General features: G+C 38.8%; 1 protein-coding gene across 1 annotated transcript in view; it reads left to right on the forward strand.

The window, feature by feature from the left end:
• The first annotated feature begins 9,370 nt into the window (after nt 1-9,370).
• The window catches only part of CLTC (clathrin heavy chain), a 60,999-nt gene continuing 47,086 nt past the window's right edge, over nt 9,371-23,283 (forward strand). Inside the window, exons 1-3 of the mRNA XM_007449093.1 lie at nt 9,371-9,405; nt 9,759-9,909; nt 10,222-10,506. Of these exons, the coding sequence (XP_007449155.1) occupies nt 9,371-9,405; nt 9,759-9,909; nt 10,222-10,506 (471 nt within the window). The remainder of the gene's footprint in view (nt 9,406-9,758; nt 9,910-10,221; nt 10,507-23,283) is intronic.

Genomic DNA, 23,283 nt, shown 5'->3' on the forward strand with positions numbered 1-23,283 from the left:
TAGGGAATTTGGGATTAACAGACACACACTACTATATATAAAGTAGGTAAACAATAAGGACCTGCTGTATAGCACAGGGAACTATATTCAGTATCTTATAATAACCTATAATGGAAAAGAATCTGAAAAAGAATATATATGTATGTATATATAGTTGAATTACTTTGCTGTACACCTGAAACATTGTAAATCGACTATACTTCAATTAAAAAATAATTTTAAAAGTAAACTGGAGTAAATTGACCTACAACACTGTGTCATTTCCAGGTGCACAACACAGTGATTTGATATTTCTATACATTACCAAATGATCAACACAATAAGTCTAGTTACCATCTGTCACCATACATAGATATTACAATATTATTGACTGTATTCCCCATGCTGTACATTTCATCCCGGTGACTCATTTATTTTGTACGTCTGAAGGTACACAACTGAAGAGTGTACCTCTTGGTGTCCCTCACCTATTTCACTCATCCCCCTACTCCTCCTTCTCCTCTGGCAGCCACCTGTTTGTTCTCTGTATCTATGACTCTTTCTGTTTTATGTTTGTTCATTTGTTTTATTTTTCACATTCCACATATAAGTAAAATCATATGGTATTTGTCGTTCTCTGACTTATTTCACTTAGCATAATACCCTCTAGGTCCATTCATGTTGTTGCAAATGGAAAGGTTTCTTTCTTTTTTTTTTTTTTTATGGCTAATACTCCATTGTAAATATATATACCACATCTTCTTAATCCATTCATCCATCAGTAGACACTTAGGTTGTTTCCATATCTTGGCTATTATAAACAGTGCTGCAATGAACATAGGGTTGCATATAGTTTTTCAAATTAGTGTTTTCTTCAGAAAAATACCCAGAAGTGGAATTGATAGGTGTATGGCAGTTCTATTTTTAATTTATTGAGGAACCTCCATACTGTTTTCCATAGTGGCTGTACCAACTTACATTCCCACCAACAGTGTACAAGGGTTCCCTTTTCTCCATGTCCTTGCCTACATGTATTTTTTGTCTTTCACATTTAACATATTTGAATAGCAGTTTTGCCATTTTTTAATAATACACGTTAGTTATTTTATAGTATATCCTCAATTTGGATTTCTCTGATGTTTCCTCATGGCTTTGCATTTGTGACTGGAATACTGCGTAAGTGATACAGTGTCTTTCCCAAGGCATCAAATCTGGAGGTACATGGTATTTGCCCCTTATTGCTGATATTAATTTTGATTAATTGGTTAGGGTGTTTTTGATTTCTTCAGTCTAGTTACTCTCCTTTTTATTATTATTAATTAATTTATTTATTTTTGGCTGCGTTGGGTCTTTGTTGCTGCGCTCAGGCCCTCTCTAGTTGCGGTGAGTGGGGGGGCCACTCATTGCAGTGCACAGGCCTCTCATTGTGGTGGCTTCTCTTGTTGTGGAGCACGGGCTCTAGGCGTGTGGGCTTCAGTAGTTGTGGCACGCGGGCTCAGTAGTTGTGGCACACAGGCTTAGTTGCTCCATGGCATGTGGGATCTTCCTGGACCAGGCCTCGAACCTGTGTCACCTGCATTGGCGAGCGGATTCTTAACCACTGTGCCACCAGGGAAGTCCCAAGTCTAGTTACTCTTATAATTAATAAGTAATTTGTGGGAGGGATACTTTGAGATTATGTGAAATAGCCTGTTCCTTATAAATTATTACCCTCTGTTTTTATCATCAACTGATGATTCTTGCCTGAATCAGTTTATTCTTATGGTTGCAAAATGGTGCTTTTCTTTTTTCCTATACAGGTGATCCTTGAACAACATGGGTTTGAACTGCGTGGGTCCAGTTATACGTTTTTTTTTTTTCAATGAATACGTAGTATAGTATTGTACTACATGATCTGTGGTTGATTGAATCTGAGGATGCAAAACCATTGATATGGAGGTCTGACTGTAAAGTTATACGAGGGTTTTCGAATACTGGGAGGGTGGGCACCCCTAACCACCGAGTTGTTGAAGGGTCAACTGTATTTATTTGTTGACATTATATTGTAAGGAAGAGCTTTCCTCGAAGAAGAATTTCCAATAAACACTTGGTTGCTAGGAACAGCATAAATCAAGACAGAGAATTAGAAAGCCCAGGGGGTATTTGAGAGGGGTGGCAAACAGTCTAGTTTATTTGGTGCATTGAGCATAAATAGAATTAATAGGTTGAAAATATTGGTTGAGGACAGATTATGGAAGGCTTTGAAAGCCAAACTATGGAATTTGGACTTACTTTGTACTATATATGAATTTGTTGGAGGGGGATGCCATCATTACATCTTAAGGTAATTGTGACAATGGTATTTTTTTGTTTTTTTAATAAATTTATTTTATTTACTTATTTTTGGCTGTGTTGGGTCTTCGCTGCTGTGCGCAGGCTTTCTCTAGTTGCGGTGAGCAGGGGCTACTCTTTGTTGCAGTGTGCGGGCTTCTCATTGCGGTGGCTTCTCATTGTGGAGCACGGGCTCTAGTAGTTGCAGCACGCGGGCTCAGTAGTTGTGGCTCACAGGCTCTAGAGCACAGGCTCAGTAGTTGTGGCGCATGGGCTTAGTTGCTCCACGGCATGTGGGATCTTACCAGACCAGGGATCGAACCTGTGTCCCCTGCATTGGCAGGCGGATTCTCAACCACCGCGCCACCAGGGAAGCCCTGTGACAATGGTGTTGATAAGAAGAACTGATTTCTACTGAGAGGGCTGTGAGAAAAGTAGTATGGGAGGAATACTGGATCCAGTTAAGAAGGAGAAGGAGTCTTGGAGGAAAAGGTAGTGATTATGGAAAAGTCTGTTCTTAAAAAAGAATGATTCACCTTTAAATTACTAAATGAAACAAAAAGAAACAAATGAAGATGAATGTTATCACAGAAAAATGGTCAAAAGACATGGTCAGTCATTTTATAAAAGGAAATATTGAATGGTCAATAAATAAAATACTGAATCTTACTAGTAATTCGGGTAATGCAGTTGAAAATAAGTGAGATGCCATTCTTTTCCATCAGATTGGCAACAATTAATATATGCCTAAAAAGTGTTGTCATAGGATAAATTGTTCTTATTTTAGAGAACATTTTGGCAATATCTAGTAAAAGTGAAGATGTGCACAACCTGTGACCCAGCAAGCTCAACTTTAAATTTATATCCTAGGAACTCTCTGAGAGTATATAAAATACTGTTTCTAGTAAAATTTGACTCCTATAGATTTAGAATCAGTTGGATGATTTATGTTACATACAGCATTTATAAAAATGTTATATACTTCATTGTTTTTAGCAGTAAAAAATTGAAAATTATATACATAGCTATCAATAGGGAAATGAAACTGTGATATGTTCTTATGGTCAAATTCTTTACATCAGTGAAAGCGATTTTTGAGACTCCTGTTGCCTACTCTGCAGAACAGATGAACCACTTTACATTCCTAACAGCAATGTTGTAAAGTACCTGTCTTACTGTCTTACCTGTCTTGTGGTCCCTCAAAAATGTTTTCGTAATTATAGACAAAAAAGTGCCTCATTATTATGTTAATTTACATATTTAGATATTCAGCTCTTTTTCCTTAAATTGTCTACAAGAAATGAAATTAATGAAACTAACTGATTTGAATTTGATAGGGCCAGATAGTAAGTATTTTAGACTTTCGAGGCATACAGTCTCTGTTGCAGCTACTGTGCTGTTGTAGTATAAAAGTAGCCATAGACAGTACATAAACAAATGGATATGGCTGTGTTCCAATAAAACTTTATGGACAATGAAATTTGAAATTTGAATTTCATATAATTTTCACATGTCAGGAAATATTCTTTTTTTTAAATTTATTTATTTTTTATTTTTGCGGTACGCGGGCCTCTCACTGCTGTGGCCTCTAACATTGCGGAGCACAGGCTCCGGACACGCAGGCTCAGCAGCCATGGCTCACGGGCCCAGCCGCTCCGCGGCATGTGGGATCTTCCCGGATTGGTGCACGAACCCGTGTCCCCTGCATCGGCAGGCGGACTCTCAACCACTGCGCCACCAGGGAAGCCCCAGGAAATATTCTTTTGATTTTATTTTTCACCACTTGCACTTTATTCCAGAAAAGCTACTTTTCATGAACCCATTCTAATTCAAATTATTTCAATTGAAAGAAAAGCTCTTAATTTCATGAAATACTGAATTTTTTTGGTTTTTACTTTTTCTTTTATTTATTTATTTATGCATGCATGCATGCATGCATGCATGCCACGCCACAAAGCTTGTGGGATCTTAGTTTCCTGACCAGGGATCGAACCCGGGGCACAGGAGCGAAAGCACCGAGTCCTAACCACTGGACCGCCAGGGAATTCCCAACTTTTTCTTTTCTTTATAGCAGAGCTGACAGGATTGAACATGTCAGGAATCAAAAAATTTAATTTGTAATCTGTATTCTCCCAAAGATTTTCAAAGTAACCTGTATTACTTGTTCGCTGCTCCTTTAACCTGAAAGTATGAATAATACAAAACTCTTGTGGGGACTTCCCTGGTGGCTCAGTGGTTAAGAATCTGCCTGCCAATGCAGGGGACATGGGTTTGAGTCCTGGTCCGTGGAAGATCCCACATGCCGCGGATCAACTAAGCCCGTGCGCCACAACTACTGAACCTGTGCTCTAGAGCCCGCGTGCCACAACTACTGCAGCCTGTGTGCCTAGGGCCTATGCTCCTCAACAAAGAGAAGCCACCGCAATGAGAAGCCCACGCACCGCAACAAGGAGTAGCCCCTGCTCGCCGTGACTAGAGAAAGCCCGCGCACAGCAACGAAGACCCAACTCAGCCAAAAAATAAATAAATTTATAAAAAACAAAAACAAAAAAAAACTTGTGAAGCTATTGAAGATTTTTCAAAGAGAAGAATCATATTATTTGTCCAGATAAAATCTAACATGTGTTTCTCAACCTAATATTACTTGGTTCTCAGCTAAATCATAAATAAGATGGGATAACCCAAAATATAGCCTAGCACAATTTGGTGCTTTTTGTATATGGTTGATATTTATAAATGATTGTTGTGCTAACTCCAGGTGTGATTATTAACAACATAAGTTGGCCTGGGCTTCAAATTAAATAGGTAGTATAGTTGATAAATGCTATAATAGCTTAAGAAGTAGGGTAAATCGATTTTAAGGTGAGTTTTTAAGTAAGGGTAGGACTTGGACTAGAATGAAAAAGGAGACAGAATTTGTGTGGTTGGAGAGAGGAATAAGAGATAAACAGTGGAAAGATTATTAGTGTCACCTTGAGAAGGGCTTTTTTGAAGGGTTTTGAGGTTTCCAATTCTGTAACTAGGGTTAATACTAAATAGGTCATATGAAGCATAATTTGAGTGCCACTCATTCTTACAGATAGAAAAATTTGAAAGTCAGCTTGGACTGGGGTTTTCTTTTTACAGTGTGCAGCACTTATAGACTGCCATTGTGTGCTAGTTTGCTACTCCATCTAGTTCCTATTCAAGAAACGGTATTTTTAAGGCCTCTGCAGTAATGAAGAGTATAATCTTATCTCTACATCTGATCTGATGGCTTAGCTTGATAGACCCAAAATATGGAGACAATAAAGGACTGTCTTTATCAGGTTAGTTCTCACCCTGTGGAAAGCTTTATATTTGAGTGACCAACTTTATATATTAAGTGGCGTAACCTAGAGACCTTTTCATGCCTTTTGGTGCTAACAGGGCTGGCTTAGAAAAGAAAAATAAAATTTAAATCAGTAAATATGTAGGAAAAAAATAAGGTCGGTGTATTTTTCATTACTGGAGTGTCATGGAATGAACAGTAATTATATGGTTGTATACTGTACAACATTAAACTCACAGTTATTTGGAATATGAGCAACAAGGAAAAGGAAGTAAACAGGCTTTGGGTTTGTTTTACATAATGCACTTTTATCAGCCATGACACACTGAGGTATGAGGCATTTAAAAAACAGTAATTTCTCGTGTGTCCTGTATTTGGTACATATTCAGATCAGGCTAAATATACATTAGCAAGAGTAGTATACCAAAACTTCACAGTGATTAACCTGAGGCCTTTAAGATTCAGAATTCATTTCCCCATATAAAAATATTTTTTAAAGCCTTTCAAAAGATTTTAACATTAAGTATTTAACTTTTCATTGTTATGTACTGAAGTGTTTGTTGACTGAGTAAATTATATTTCCTTGACTTTGCTACTATTGAGTTAACCAAAACTTTGTTTACCAAATCTCAGTCAGTCCTTAATATTCTCTTCTGAGGAGGAGTTTATCACCATTACAAGGCTGCATAGGTGCACTGCTACTTGTAGAACTATCTATCCCTGGAGTGTGACAGAATTTTAAGGTTGCTGACAGAACATGTTTGCGGGTTCTACCCTGCTTTGGAGACAGTAATAACTCCAGGAGGTAAAAAGAGACAGTTCTACATATTTAGAAAGGAGGGGGGAAATAGCCCAAAACAATCATTCCCACATCCTGGCCCTCATGGCCCTTTCATTCTGTAGATCCTCTCAAGCTTCTTTTACCTTTTGTTTTTCCATTTGAAAGGGATGTTGTGACTAGCATCTGTTGATCAGTAGTGTTGTAACTCTTCTGGTTTTTCTTTCCCCAAAGCTCTGTGTATCACTATATTTGAACCAACTTTTCTGAAATGACTTTTTAAGGTAATGTTATGAGCTATTTCATTCCTCTGCTGGGATCTGATTTAACCTTTAGAAAACATGGGAGGGGCCTATATAATATGCTAGATTCCAGATTGTATTTCCACAGGGCTAGTCTTGACTGTTCACTCGGAACATGCTTGATCCTGACACAGAATAGATTCACTACAGATCTTATTGCTGTCCATGACACATTATAAAACTGGTCTATATAAATTAGGTTTAGCACAAGCCTGAGCAGTGAGTGATAATTGAGTTTAAGTTAAGGTCCATTTCATACTAATATAAGACCGTGAAAATTTTCTTCTTGCTTTGTAAATGTTCTTTTTGGGTGAGCTTTGCCTATAATCAGTGCCTTGTACAGGACCAAAATAAAGTGGTTATTTATGTTGACTGATACCTGAGCCATTTATTGGCCTTTGATAGGGTCTTTATCTAATCCTGCTGGGATTCATATCAGTGGCCCTAGGGGGCTGAGATGTTTCTCAAAGCTGCCGTTTAAATGGCAAAACCACTCATCTTATTTAGGTAATGCTGAAGTATATCCCTCTTGGTTTCATTAAAATCTGAAATTTAAATATTTGGTACAGTGGGTTGGGTTTAAACTTCTGCTTTAAAGTTAATCTCTTAATGTTTGAGAAACGCCTTTACTTTGTGGTTTTTGCAATGCAGCTAGTTCACGCTGTTTTTAAAAGGTCAAGTTAAAAGGCAGGGGCCTTAAATCCAGGGTTGCTTGAAGATGAAAAACTACAGAGGAATCCTACAATGAAAAGTTTTTCTGATGTGTCATTCCCATTGGAGGATATATATATATATGTATATATATGTAAAACAGGTCCTGGCATAAAATATAAAATTAGGGACACAATAAAGTTTTCTTGTATAGGTTTTGAGAAACTGGCATTCCTCAAAATAGCAGATGAGCAATGCAGTTTTTGCTAATGGCACTTGCTGTGACTCAGAGCAAGGACCTACTATTGAATATTCTGCTAAAAATACCTTCAAATTCAAAGAATTTGACGATTTATTTTATTAACATGGCTACTTTACTAAAACATTTTCTGAAACCAAAGCCATGATGATAATACATTTATAGCCTTATTGAAAGATTCTGTCATAGTTGGATAACCTAATAAACCAGAAAACTTTTTTTTTTTTTTCCTACCTTCTCTAACTTAAGGTAGTGCCTGAAAACAAAGGCATTCAGTTACTGTTCAGGTAACCATTAACACTGATTCAGCCCTCTGGGCTTCTAAACCAAGTATTGACAACCTTTTGTCCTGCCTCTACACCTTTAGCAAGAACAGCGTGCTACCATAAAAAGCTCTCTCATTACCTCAGCCAAAGTCATTAATCTTTAAAAGGCATCGGTTTGGGTTTTGGGTTGGTTTTTTTTTTTTTTAACGTTTATCATCTAGTACATTATTTTCTCTTGAAAATTTTTGGATTTATTGATTTGAAGGAAAGTGTTCAAAATGAGCTGGTATACTGTAATCTATTTTTCTTCTCTCTAAATGATTCTGAAAACAACACATTCATTAGATTTCTGTGTGATGACACAGCAGTCACTCTCAGTGCAGTTTTGGTTAGATATTCCACACCAAATAACCAAGCTAAAATCAATTGCTCTGGGGATTCTAAACGTCTTTAAAATTACAGGTCTGTCTGAAAATGCAAGACAGTTATTAAGAAAGAAAATTTTGGTGGCCAGTTCATAATACAGCTCTTGTAACCCAGATTCTGAGATTGGAAATGTAACTTGATTAAGCTACTGCTTTAACTGTAATAAAACAGTAACTCCTTTAGATTTTTAATTTAGAATTTGTATACTTCCAAAAAAGATTCCAAGTAGCTATACTATTGAAGTGGTATTAGAAAGGTCATTTCGAATGCTGCAGAATACAGAACATCTTCAAGTATTTGGCTTAACAAAACATAATGAAATTTTGCCAAGCATAAATATTCACTCTGATGACATGGTGGCAAGGCTTTTCTTTGCAGAACAGTCTCTGTCTGCTCTCTAAACTGCCAAAGATTCTTCTCTCACCCTCAGTATGTGAGGTATACTTTGGGAAAAACATTAAAAGCAATTTAAATGATTAAGCAAATTCTCAGCAAAACTGCTTAACACACAAAATTATTGTATACCTAATAGAGTTTTCTGTTTAACTGAAAAGGTTACTAAAAATAATGTGTACTTGAATTCTTCCTCAGGATCTTTCTGGAACAGCAATCACATCTCTTTAAGATGAAAAGCACGGAACGAAATTCTTTTATGCTTTATTGTATTTGTGCTATTATGAAATATTATTACAGCTTATACTTTAGCAATAAAGTACTGGGAAGATTATTAATCGATAATGAATACTGTAGATACCTTAATGCTGTTAGAAGACACGATGCCCCCAGCTTTGAAGCGCTTGCATTCCCAAACAGTGCTAGTTTACACTGTTGAGGAGGTCCCACTGAAATACGCTAATAGTTAATCCCTTTCTCCAAGAGTGTACCTTAGCCACACCGAAGAAAAACATTAAGGTTTTACAAACCACCTTTAACCTAATTATCTAAATCTTTGAGGCTCATTAATTATTTGATATGGCTGGAAAAAAAATCCTGCTCTAATTTTAGTCCAATTCTTTAGCGTATTTTTGACACTCAAATTCTTCACCAAATTTATTACTCAGACCCATATATATATATACATCCGCCAAAATGTCCGCAGAAACGTTAAGAAAGGCTATCACAAGGCCAGTTTGAGATACCTCATAAATGGCCTTCACTGCCCTTTGAGTCAATTGTTTAACGTCCCAAGAGACTACTAGTTCTGTTAGAACCTAAGCGTCAGCTTCTCCAACCGTCAGAAGGGCGTGCGTAAGGACAGATAGGATTTTTAAACCCCATTTCAGTGTTTCAGTGCCCCCCTCCCTGGGGTATAACAAACCACCCACCACAGGAGACTAGGCGGGGGAGGAGCGCTGCAGCCGGCTGCCAAGAGCGCTCTGCAGGGGGGCCGTTTCCCTGAGTCATGGAGAGGGCGGGAGGCTGGGCCCTTCTGCCCACGCCACGTCCCCTTCGTAAGGGACTACGTTTAAATACGCAGGGCCCACTGGGAAAGGGAGCAGCACCGCCATTCCTCAAGGCGGCCCAACAACCACCTCATTCCCAGGAGACGCCGCACTTCCCTAGACCTCGCTCTGCATTCCGGCAGCAATCCGCAGACCTTTCCTGACCAGCATCACGTGCACCCGGAAGTACGTGGGTGAGACCTAAAGCGCCCACGGAAATGACGTTGGTCGCCCCTAGTCGCATGATGTGGCAAAATGAGAAAAAAAGGGGGGGGGAGGGAAAAGCAGGCGGCTGGGGAAAGTGATGAGACAAAAAGTAGTCCCTCCGATTCCTCTGTTTATCTTCGTGTCGCAGCAGTAAGCGAGGTCCTTAGCGCCCTGCGCCCCACGCTCCGAATTCCTGCGCTCCGTTGCACCGCGGCGCTCCGTGGAGGAGTACATAAGGCGGAGGGGGTGAGGTGACCTGGGCGGAGTCCTGTCGCCAGGATCCTTCCGCAGGGCTCAACCGTTTCCGGAGTCTGCGCTGCGCCCGGTTCCGCCATTGCGGATCTCGCGGACCCTGGAGCCTCCGCCCCCGACCTGAGCTCTTTCGTCTGCCTGCCAGTTTCCTGCGTCCCCGGAGACTCTCCTGCTGAGCCCAGCCTCCCCCTCCCCCTTCTCCTCCTCTCCCTTGGAGAGCCCGGGCAGCCACTGCCCCACAGCCCCAGTGACAGGAGGAGACCATACACCCCCGACAGCGCCATGGCCCAGATTCTGCCAATTCGTTTTCAGGAGCATCTTCAGGTGCGGTGGGCCCGAGCTAGTGAGGGCTGTGGAGAGAGGGAGGTAGGAAGGAAGAAGCTGGGATCTGAGCCCAAGCAAAAAGGGGAGAACCGGGGGGGAGGGGGGATGGTGGTGGTGGTATCGGTTCCTGGGGTAGATGGAGGATGGGGCACTATCTTGGAAAGCTTGAAGGGTTAAATGATGTGGGGCTTGCGTGGAAAGGAAGCGAGTCGGGGTGCATTGGGCAGTGAGGCCATACCTAGGTTTGAAGGCCTCTGTATCTTCGCTTCCTGGATGGCAAGAACTGCGCATAATAACCCTTCCACCCCGGTTTTATTCAGTTCATTCATTTGGGTACGTCGCGGGGCGGGGGGGGTGGCGTTCTCCCGCGTTTCTTCCGGAGCAAGAATTCTCTTCCCCTAGGCCAGCGCAGGCTGTCACCTCCCACTGCCCTCTTCCCTTTCCCCCGTCGTGTCTGCACCCGGGAGTTGTGGCGCGGGTGGGTTGGGGAGAGGCAACCTTTTTTCTTCCTCCCTCTGCGGCTCTCAACGGGAAAGGCATCTTCCCCGGGCATGCGGAGAACGGCAGTGGCTCCTCTCTTGCCTTCCCCGAGGCAGTAGGAACTGGGAAGCTCACTGAAGGAAAAGAAAGAGGATAGAATGGGGGAACGTATTTCTCAGGGCGGTGTCAATTTCAGAGTGCGTGGGGTCAAGGTTCCTAAGGGGACTCGCCTTTTTTCACTTTCTTGATGTCTCTGGGAATGGTGCGGCTTTTATCCCCTCTTCGGTTCTAGAAGGGAGAAAAGAGTTGTTCAGAGGTTATCTTTGGAGCAGCTAGTTGGCTTGGCTTGAGTACTTTCCTCAGGATTGCATGGAATTGAACGGCCGCTGGGGATAAAGCACACCTGCCCTGAGATATGCAAGGTTATTTGGTCTGTAATTGGTTTCCTTTAGTAGGTTCTAGAGTTCTTCCCCATGGTGCATTATCCTGTAGGCAACAGACTGTCTTATCTGGCAGCTTGCCCATACCGGGCCCAGGCAGGTGATCATTGGAGGGCTTGACTGAATTAAGTCTCTTCTAAGCTTCTGATTTTCCTGGTTCACCAATCCTGGTTTTACTTTGGCTGAAGTAATTAATAAAGTATGCTTTCTTTCTAAGTACCTCCTTAAAGAGGTCTGTCTCGGCTCAGTCATTTGAAGGGCTAATTCGTAATGATAAGAGATGCCAGTGGTTTGACATAACACTAATACTAGTGGCCTCTTGGACACTTTACCATTGAAGCCTGTTTACTTTATGCCATTGTTATAACAATAAATAAATGTTAATTAAAAGGTTTAATATTCTGGCTATCAACATGATTTCATTTTATTTACAGGTATCACCTTTGCTTGCATCAGCAAGGCTTTTTTGTCTTGAAATGTAATGAATTATAAATCTTTACTCAAAAAATGAGCTAAGTAATGTACTTTATTCAGTCATTTTTGGTTTTCAGATAACTCATCTGATGTAATAAAACACTATTTTACAGAAGGTTAAGAAACATTGTGACAGAGTGGACACAGAAGTTTTTGTTTATGCTCCATCCAAATTTGTATTGCTGTGGTTACTTCTGTTGAATGTGGAGTGTTAGGAAAATAATGTTTCTGAGTGTGAGGGGAAAACACAACCTTGTCCTGACACTAAAGTGCTTCTGGAATATAATCTTCCTGCAGACAAAAGTGTGTAAAATCATACACAAGAAAAGCAGTTATAGTTGCTGTTTACTTTACAAAACAGATATAACCCACTAGTAAATCTTGTTTCTTGACTGGTTTGAGCAATCGTTTTGCATTTCTATTAACGAGGAGACAAGGTTGTTGAATAATCCCAAAGACTGGACTGCAACCGTGTCACTGGTTGAAGACAGATTTAATATGGGTCTGATTTCTAAGTGGTTCAGAGTTTTTGCAGACACTTGAGTGAAGCCATTTCCTTCTCAAATACTTTGAAAAGTTGCGTATAAAGTAGCTTTGCAAATAAACTTGAAGAATTCAGTCATTCAGTTTTTGGAGTAGTATATATGCCATGACTAAGTTTAAGCTTGCTTTGGTGACTGTGTACTCAAGCTGATAATGATTAATTATTGTGCAGAGCCCCAGTCACCAACCTCTTCCAGGATAATATAATTCCTGACTTTTCATTTTTATCCCTTGCTGTATAAAAATTAATAAGGATTATTTTAATTGGCAACTTAGGTCTTTGACCTCTCAGCCCCTGCCAGTTTGCTAAGTAGCAGAAAACTTTCTGAAACACTTAGGATAAAAATTGGGAACAGGAATTGAGGAACTTGTATGTAGAGTTAACCTGTGAAATCTTCAAAGCTTGAACTGTATGTAAATAAATTTATTTTTATACCATGGAACTACTTTGGCCAACTGAAGGGTCTGTCATCAAGGACTCAGAACTACATCAAATGAAGCTTAATTTTTTAAGTTATAAAGGAGTTTTTATTTCTTTTTTAGGATGTTTAGGCTGATAGCAGTGAACAGATGAGTGCCTATTTGAGCGAGATTTTGCTAGGATTGCAGGTTCTGAAAAAAATCCTGGACTACCTATAGTGTCTGCAACTCTGATTTCTTGGCTCATTAAGTATCTTTATGCCAATTGACATATTCTGCTGTATTCCCGGGTTCTTTGGGTCTGAAATTAAAAATCTCCCAACCCTGCTCTTTTCCCTTTGATCCATAAATGTGTTGTGCATTCAATGGTAGGGGTTCTTGCTATGATTTTAATTTGCAAAGAGAAAGCAATGCTGAGTATTACTGGGATATGTTATATGCTTAACCGTACTTCCTGGAAGAGGCATACTGCTTGGAATTATGTTGCAGTCTACTTTAGGAATAGCTTCCAAGTTTAAGATGTATCAAGGTTTTCAGAATTTTCCTAATGGTCAATTTACTCAACTTAAAGGGGTGTGGCTAATTCTAGTGAATGTGCTTTCACTCTGTTTAGGAAATAATTTAAGGCATGAAACTGTGTGTGTAGAATCACAATCATTTTCATTTTGGTGTGCAGTGAAATACATGATTTCAGGAACCTTAACTTAATGACATTTGAATTATATTTAACAGGATGTTTTTCTGTGATTGTTACTGCGTGGTTTTTGCTTTTTGAGAGTTACTATTCAATAGAACTTTCTTCCATGATGAAAATTTATACTAGCTACATAGGCATATTGAGCACTTGAAATGTGGTTATTGTGACTGAGGGACTAAATTTTTACTTTTATTTCTTTTCAGTTAATGTAAATATAAATAGCTACGTGAAGCTTTAACTGTGACATGGGACTGCACAATTACAGGCCATTCTGATGTGCTTTTTAAGAGTGAAGATTTATCTGGCCACCTATATTTATATGTTTAGAACATTTTGTTACCTAAAATTAAAACATTCACTAATAGGAAGTGTTGGTTGAATACTGTCTCTTTTGGGAAGTGATGATGAACAGTGACTAGTGAATGGAAGGAGCAGCAGACTTTCTTGTGAGAGTCTGTTGTGTCCTATGAATGTGGCTGGGTGCTTTCACGTCTTCACCTAATTCCCCCAGATATCCTTCTTAAACAGTAGGAGAAAGTGAGACTCAAACTAGTGCCCAAGGTAACCTGTCAGAGTGGGATTTGAACCTAGGTCTTCTGACACTAAATATTTTGAAGAAAAACAATGATTGACCTTAAGAGGAGAAGTTATCAGTATCCTAGTGTGCTTTTTTATCTGTTGGACTTTTCCCTGAGAAGGTGACTTCTTTTCTGGTTTAGCATGTGGTTAATGATGCCGTAAAGTAGACAGATCAGGGGTTTGGAGGTTGTTGAGACCAGTTCCATCCAGTAGAAAAATATGAGCCACATCTGTAATTTTACATTTTCCAGTGGCCATATTAAAAGTAAAAAACAGGTGAAATTAATGTCTCATTTAACTCATTGTACCCCAAAAGTTATAATTTCAACATGCAATCAGTATAAACTTTTCAGATGAGATACTTTACATTCCTTTTTTGGGGGTACTGAATTTTCAAAATCTGCTGTGTATTTTACACTTAGAGCACATCTCAATTCAGACCCTGTTTTCATTGGATATATTTGACCTGTATTTAGCTTTCATAAAATTTACAGTTGAAAAAGCAGGTTTGCATATGTAGGTTGTTCCAAACATAAGTTTTCCGTAATTGACTCGATTATCAGTTACTATTTAATTTTAATTAACTTAAACTTGAATTACTATTTAATTTTAATTAACTTAAACTTGAAAATTCAGTCAGAGTAGCCACATTTGAAGTTCTCAGAACCACATGTGGCTTGTGAAATGTCACTACAGTATTGGAGAAGGCAGGTTAAGACTAACCTCTTGCTCCTCTTTCTCTGTAAAATATGTGTACTACCTCCCAAAGTTACCATGAAGGTCTGAGATCATGTATGTGAAAGTACTTGGTGTAGCATTTGAAGGGTATTCATTGTTGGCTATATAATTTTTGTCCAGTATATTTTATTCAGGTATCTATCTGTTAACCAGTGACAGCATTTTATTTTGCAGATTTAAGACCTAGATTTTTATGGTTTATAAATATTTGGTTCTCATCTGAGATTTGAATATTTACTATATGTCAACAGTTACGTTACACTAGGGACAAAGTGGTGAACAAAACTGACTGCAGCTTGCATTTGTGCTTGCATTGATTAGTTGGCAGAGGCTGTCCACACATAATTGTAACCATGGATGTTATTGAATGTTTGATATTGTGCAGGATTTAATACAAATATTCATATGACACAAAATTGATTCTGCTCTGAAACTGCCCAAAAGGAAGAAAAAATTTTAATTAGTCTTTTATAATAGCCCATGAGTGCTCACTTGTGTCATTGGTACATCTTTAATTAGTGTTCCTTGGTCAGACTCCTGATAAACCACATCTGATAAAATACCCACCTGGAATGCCAGTCAGGCCTTTGTTAGTATTTATATGTCCTATAAGATGGTAGTGCAGAAGTGTATGTTCTCACTTAGATAGGAAGTGAGTTCATAGCTGATATTTTAGTCCTTCATATTAGAACAAGGCTGTTTTTAAAAATTTATTTACATAGCCATGCTAAAGCTATTTCATAAAATCAAATTCTAAGCTGTAGCAAAGTTTCCAGCTCTTAGGTATCTTTTCTTTATTCCCCCCACCGAGTGGGGGTGGCCAAGTGCCTGAGGCTAATGCTCTTAACTCAGGGGGTGGCAGGAGGCTTGGATCTGAATGTATTACGCAGAACCCATCTGTCAGACTCAGATTTTTGTGTCTCTTCTTTTGTGTTATGAAAGACATAATTTAAGATAGTTTACATAATTTATGATAGTTTATCCTAGTTCAGAGGGAATAACTATTCATCACATCCTAATTGTCCTGAAATCTACGAGATCAAAATAAATTGACCATTATAGCTATTTGAGCACCTACTGTGTGCCAAGACCTCTGCTAAATCTTTTATGTTCATGATCTCATTTGATTGGCAAGAACATCCCTTCAGGTAGGTAGGGTTAGCCTTATTTTGCAGATGGGGAAACTGAAGTTCATAGCAGTTAACCTGTAGAGTTACACAGCTAGTGAGTGGGTGGTAATATTTGCCCTTCTTTCATTGTGGCACATTGCCTCATTTGGTGAATGATCTGTATAATTTGTATGTATGCTGTGGTGTTCTTTGATGTATACATTCTACTAGTATGTTTTTAGGTCAGTAGTTTTTATGAGAAAATTAGGGGCCAGTGAACCAACACCTGGATTTTCTATGCCTTAAACGGTTATTGAGATGATGTTTTTTAAAGGGCTTTATCCAAGTTCCCACTAAAAAATTGTGCACAATGATTGGAATCAGGTTAACTTGTAATAACCAAGATTACCTAAATCCCTGTCGTAAGGCTAAACTTCTCAAATTTCTCTTAAGACTTTTCCTTAGTGACAAGAGAGTGAATATGTTCCAGCCTGAAGCCACTTGTGAAAGCAGGAAACTTCTGCTTTCTATTTTACTGTATTGTTTATGTTTTTGTGTTTATTCTAATGTAAAACGTGAATAGAACTCAAGGAAGACTGTTATGCTTGGGGAGGGAGGACGGGAAAAGTGGGAATAGAACATGCTTGCTCAGTTTGAATAGCATAACCGTAGAGGGGAAAATGGTTACACATTTGTAGGATTGTGCTTTGGAGACAGAACTGCCAGTAATACTGGTACTTCCTTTAATGAATCATTGGGTAAGTAAGGACTTTTCTTTAAGTTCTGAAGTACAGCAGATTTTATTGTTTATTTGTTTGGCCGCGGCATGCAGCATGCGGGATCTTAGTTCCCCAACCAGGATCGAACCTGTGCCCCCTGCACTGGAAGCGCGGAGTCTTACCTGCTGGACCACCAGGGAAGTCCCCTGAAGTACGGCAGATTTTAAAGCTTATTTTTGAAAGAATAGGAACTGGGTCCATTAAAACCATATGGTCACGTTAAAAAATTTAAATTCTGCAATATACTGTTGTGAAAAATGTTTCACATGTTTATTCCGAGCTCTTATCTTTTTAGCTTTTCTCAACTTCCTCTTTTATTATATTTAAAACAATACTTTCTGGGCTTCCCTGGTGGCGCAGTGCTTGAGAGTCCGCCTGCCGATGCAGGATACGCGGGTTCGTGCCCCGTTTCGGGAAGATCCCACATGCCGCGGAGCGGCTGGGCCCGTGAACCATGGCCACTGAGCCTGCGCGTCCGGAGCCTGTGCTCCGCAAATGGGAGAGGCCACAACAGTGAGAGGCCCGCATAACGCAAGGGAAAAAAAACAAAAAACAAAAAAAAAACAATACTTTCTGGCAGTTGTAAAGTTAGCCTGTAGTATGTGGTTGTATTTATATCATGATACTTAGCCCATACAGACACTCAGATATTAATCCTTAGCCCCTATGCTGGAGGGGGGTCTCTCTTTATCCAGTTGAGTTGAACATATACGTTATGCTCAAGGAAAAAATTACCCATTTATCCAGTTATTGAAGACAAGATCTTAGAGTTACACCAGACTGTCTCCTCCTTCTCATTTTCTATATCCAGTCCATTTCTGAAGTAGGGAAGGTGATTGCAGTGTTTAATGACCCCCGTCTGTTGAAACTGGGAATCATGGCAGATGAAAAATGAGAATTGGGTTGAGAGTTGCCTTCATCTGTTTCTGACCAGCTGCTCATCTGAGAAAGAGGACTTAAAAACCATTAAAGTGGACAGAGGGAAGCCAAAGACTATCCACATATGCTCAGCTTGGCACAAAACTAACTTTGGGTAGATCTCATTATTTGAGGATTAATAATTAGGGAAATAAACCTATAGGGAGAACATGGTTTACAAAATCCATCTCTTTCCCAACTCTCTACGGTACTTTACATTCTTTCCTATTGAACTCTGCAAATCTAAGGCAGGTGTCTTTTTTTAACCATAAAATATTCCACAGGAAAGAGTTTCCTTATATTAAAAGTCTTACCAAGTGTCTGTATTACTGAGTCCTTTACAGTTGCTTCTGTTTGAATTGAATACTACAACACTGTTCAGGGAAGGCTACCATGGACTTGAAGTCAGCTGGATTGGTAAGAGGTAAATTTAACACATCTAATAATTATTCCTCTGTGTATGGCTTCACAATTATAACTGTTGGATGTTGTAAGCAAACATTTTAAATTGCACTCATAAACCAGTCCATTAGGGAGATGTTTCTGGAGATTGTAATCCAAAAACAAGTGTAAAAACACCTCTCCTAATACAGAAATAGAAATTTGAGGCATGTTATAAATTTCCCATGATGGTACCATAATGAATTTTTAAAAAGCACTTTGATGGAATGCAGATGACTTTCCACTGCTAATGAAGACACTGATGTAAAAAATGCGCATGAAGAGTTTAAAATGGTTTCTGAAATACGAAGAGTAGAAAAACATTTCCGAGTTAATTATTTTGTAATTTTAAATTCTATATAAACTGTCAAATGACTACATGAATTATATATTAAGCATATCTAAAATTAAAATGAACCATTTTAAAGTGAACAATATAGTGGTATTTAGTGAGTTCACAGTGTTTTGCAACCATCACCTGTATCTAGTTCTAAAACATTTCATTACCCCAAAAGGAAACTCCATATCCATTAAGCAGTCTCCTTCCTCCCTCCCTCCTCCCATCCCCCAGCAACCACTAATATGCTTTCTGTGTCTATGAATTTATCTATTCCTATAAATGGAATCATACAATGTGTGACCTTTTGTGTCTCATTTCCTTCACTAAGCATACTGTTTGAAGTTTATCCATATAGTATGTATCAGTACTTTATTCATTTATGGCTGAGTAATACTCCATTGAATGGATATACCACATTTTATTTGTCCTTTCATTGATCAATGAACATTTGGATTCTTTCCACCTGTTGGCTATTGTGAATAGTGCTGCTGCGAACATTAGAGGTTTTTGTTTGAATATCTATTTTTAGTTCTTTTGGATATATACTAAGGAGTGGAATTGTTGGGTCATGTGGTAGCTCTATATTTTAACTTTTTGAGGGACTGCCCAACTTCTTCACAGCAGCTACACCACTTTACATCCCCATCAGCAGTATATGAGAGTTCCAGTATTTCCACATTCTCTCCAGCAGCTTTCAAAAGCCTTTTTGGATGACCAGGGAATAGTCTACTTGGGAAAATGAATACCCTATTTGGTGTTTTTTACTTCCATGTGTTCTCTCACAATCTTTGTAGTTCTGCCGTCCCTTAAATCGTGTGTCCTGCTTTAGATTGCATTTCCATAACCAGTCATAGCTTGGGTAGCATTCAGTTGTTGTGTGCCAGCTGAATGGCATTTATACAGGAAAGGGCATAACCTTGGGGAGTCATACCTATCTGCAAGGTTTGGGGTGTAAAAACTTCCCTGTATTTCCCTGCAGCTTGGTCAGAATTGATATGTGATATTTCATCAAATTATTGGATTATTATTTTTAAAGAACGAGTAACATTTAAAGGTTTTTTAATTTTCCAGTTAGTTGGCTACAAGTAGGAAAAATTCTTTGAGTCTCTTGATAGTTTACCAAAGCTAGTAGTCTTATAGTTCCTGTCTCCAACTGTGGTTCCTTCCTGAATGTATTACTTAACAATATGGAGTGACCAGAGTAAAAAAATTCTCCTGGGCTTCCCTGGTGGTGCAGTGGTTGAGAGTCCACCTGCCGATGCAGAGGACATGGGTTCGTGCCCCGGTCCAGGAAGATCCCACATGCCCGTGAGCCATGGCCGCTGGGCCCGTGAGCCATGGCCGCTGAGCCTGCGCATCTGGAGCCTGTGCTCTGCAACGGGAGAGGTCACAACAGTGAGAGGCCCGCATACCGCCAAAAAAAAAAAAAAAATTCTCCTGAGAATGATTGCCTCAAACACTAACATGGAGTAGAAATAAATCTATATGTTTAAGTGTGGGGTCCACAAGGGCATTTTTATTTGTTGCTTATAATGTGTGGAGCGCATAGAAGACAATGGCTGGTATACTGTTGATGAAAGAATTAAAGGAATGCTGCACTTTCAGCATTTTTATTTATTTCCTGTAGAAGACAGAAACTGCAGTTTTTATTTGACATTCTGCTAGTTTCCTGGAAGGGCTCAATGAAGTTACTGTTGTCAGCATTTTCTTCACTGTGATTAATACTAGTGAAGGTAGAGGATGTTTTGGAACTTTTAAAGGAAGTTATGCTGAGTGAAATCCTTGGGATAGGAAGTTAGGCACATCTTCAAGCACCTAAAAATATCTGTATTGGGTGACATCCAAGTATCAGCAGGACTCGAAAATTGTTGACCTCTTAACTCTATAGCAGTAACACTTAAGTCTTTGTCAAGATACAAGATTCATTTACAGAAAAGGTAACTGAAATAGGATTATACATAGAGCACAGCACAAAATTGACTTGTCTGAAATACAGTAGCTGTACATGCTTCCTTTACATTCTAACTATTCAGATGAAACAAGGAGGAAGGAACTGGAAAGTGTAAAGCCAAGCACAAATTGTGAAACATAATCCTTAATAATACTGTCATAAACACAAATTTTAATGTATTTTGACTTTCAGCTGATTCAGCTGGTAAATGAGTTGTGTTCTGAGCCTACTAGTCATTCATTAGGAAGCATACTTACCAGGTGTGCTTATAAAGAAGCCTATTTCCAATGAGTGTTCCTATCTGATCACATGTAATAAGCGCTGGTTGAAATTAGTAAGCTCAAAGCAAACTTATTACTCCTTTAAATATGTGATATTTGTAGGCACAGACACAACTGTGATTGATTGCTGAGACAGACGTTGTGCTGATGGAGAGTATCATCTTTAGCCAGTCAGAGAATTGGGCATTGAAAAAGTAGTCTGGTTTTCCTTGGTTGAATTGTCATATGCCAGAATTTTCTACCCTTTTTATTTTATTATTTTATTTTTTTAACTTTTGGCCACACAATGTAGCCTGCGGGATCCTACTTCCCCGACCATGGATCGAACCCGCACCCCCTGCAGTGGAAGCTCGGAGTCCCAACCACTGGACCGCCAGGGAAGTCCCTCTACCCTTTTTAATACATGTATACTATTGGATTAAATATATATATATATATATAGAGAGAGAGAGAGAGAGAGAGTCCATTCGGTTCCTTTAACAGTATTTTCATAGTTTGATCACTAATGTAGTCTACTAAGATGCTGACTCACCATCAGTGGGTTTCCTGATTCCTTGATATAAGAAGGCTTTGCTAGCCGTCTTTAGTAACAAGAATTTTGAAAAAAGCAAGTTGGGTTTCCCTGGATTTGACTATGTAATGTTAGTAGCATGACATCAGACCCAATCTGTTTTAGAATAGTTGTCATGATACCATAGTCCCAGAGCTAAATAACTGTAAAAGGATAGAAATCCCTAAAATAGAGTGCTTATGTGCCCCCACTGGGTTCTAAGTGCTTGCTGTATGTTAAATCACTTAAACCTTTTGTGCTGCACCTAGGCATACCTTGCTCCCCCTCTAACAGGGATGGACACGTTCTCTTTTCTGTTTGCCACATGTACAATTAAATCAAGTACAGTTTCAAAACTAAGACAAGAAAAAACAAAGCTTAAAGCATTAAAAACTGATGAGCATGTAACTTAGATTTCTGAATCTAATATTGCTGAAGTAAAAACAAATTTTTTTTTTACCATATTTAATTTTAATACAATCTCTTTCACAGTTAACATTGTTGAAATTGGGGATTCATCTTACAATTGTATACTCTTTACCCAAAAGCTTTATGACATTGATGAGCATCTTAGAAACTGAGGCAGTGGTAGTTTCTCAGGCGCAGAGATGGGCCTTGCTTTTCTCATGTTCTCGGAAGGAATTACATCTTATTATCATCTGTACCTTCTCAGTACTTCTCAGTCCCTTATAACTTGGGCCTTAGCTATTTGAATGTTTAGTGATTTCTTGAAAGAGGCGCTGAGACTTAGGTGTGCTCTTCCTTGGGCTCTTTCTTGTGCTACCGTTGAACTTTGCAGATTTTTTTTCCCCAAGGCCTCCCGCAGATATCTGGACTTTGAAACCTGAAAGTTCTAGTTTTCCCTGCTTCCCCTTGTCAGAAATCTTTATATAAGATGAAAGTGTTTCTTTGCCAACTATCCTTTATATTTTACCAGAGTTTTAATGTAAAAGAATTTCTCCCTTTCTCCTTGTCGGATTCCCAAGAAAAACTTCTGAAAACAGTGCTCTCCAGTAGAACTGTGCAATGATGGAAATGTTCTATATTCTGTGCCTTCCAATACAGTAGTCACATGTGGTAGTTGAGTACTTGAAATGAGATTGATGTGAATGAGGAACTGAATTTTAAATTTTATTTACTGAACAAAATTAAATAGCTGCATGTGACCAGTGGCTGCCATACTGGACAGTGTAGCAAACCTCTCAGTTCTGATAGGGCAGACCTTATACAGCTCCTTTACAGAGCATAAACTCTTGCTCTGGAATTATGTCACTCTTTGAATGGTTTGATTTTCATCTTTACCTTTTGAAGTTGTGTTCTTCCTTCCTGCCCTACAGGTAAATTGCCTAATAAAAGTCTAATGCCTACAATTGCAATTTAATTTTCAAGTTCTGTAACCTATAAGAGCAGAGATTTATCCCTCTTTTAAAACTTAAAAAAATAATAAACTTGCAAGTTTTCATAATACTGGGAAGAGCATATACCCTGTCATCTAGATTTTTAATAATATTTTGCTGTATTTGCTTTTTTGTTTTAATTAAACATTTTTTTAAAATTCAGGCTATTATGACATTTTATAAATATTCCAGCATGCATCTTTAGAAGATAAGGACATTTTCTTACAATCACGATATCATTATAGCATCCTAATAGTTAACAGTTCCTCAGTACCTAAAAACCAGTCCGAATTCAGATTGGCCCCAAATGTTATTTCGTTTGTTTAAAGCAGTATCCAAGCAAGATCTACATGTTGCCTTCAGTTGCGACTCTTTAAGTTTCTTGTAAGAAACATTTTATTCATAGAGAGTTAGAGATTTACGGAAAAGTTTGGAGAATGGTACAAAGATTCTTTGTACACTCTACCCACATGTGTCAGTTCTTATCATTTTTTTTACTACATTTGACTTATCCTCTAGCCTCTCTACGTACATTTTTTACTTAACTGTTTGAAAGTAGTTTGCTGATGTGATGTCTCTTTGCCACTGCATACTTTAGTGTGTGTTTTTTTTGTTTTGTTTTGTTTTGTTTTGTTTTGCG

This window comes from Lipotes vexillifer, unplaced genomic scaffold (assembly GCF_000442215.2).
Source record: "Lipotes vexillifer unplaced genomic scaffold, Lipotes_vexillifer_v1.1 scaffold433, whole genome shotgun sequence".
NCBI classification, from domain to species: domain Eukaryota; kingdom Metazoa; phylum Chordata; class Mammalia; order Artiodactyla; family Lipotidae; genus Lipotes; species Lipotes vexillifer.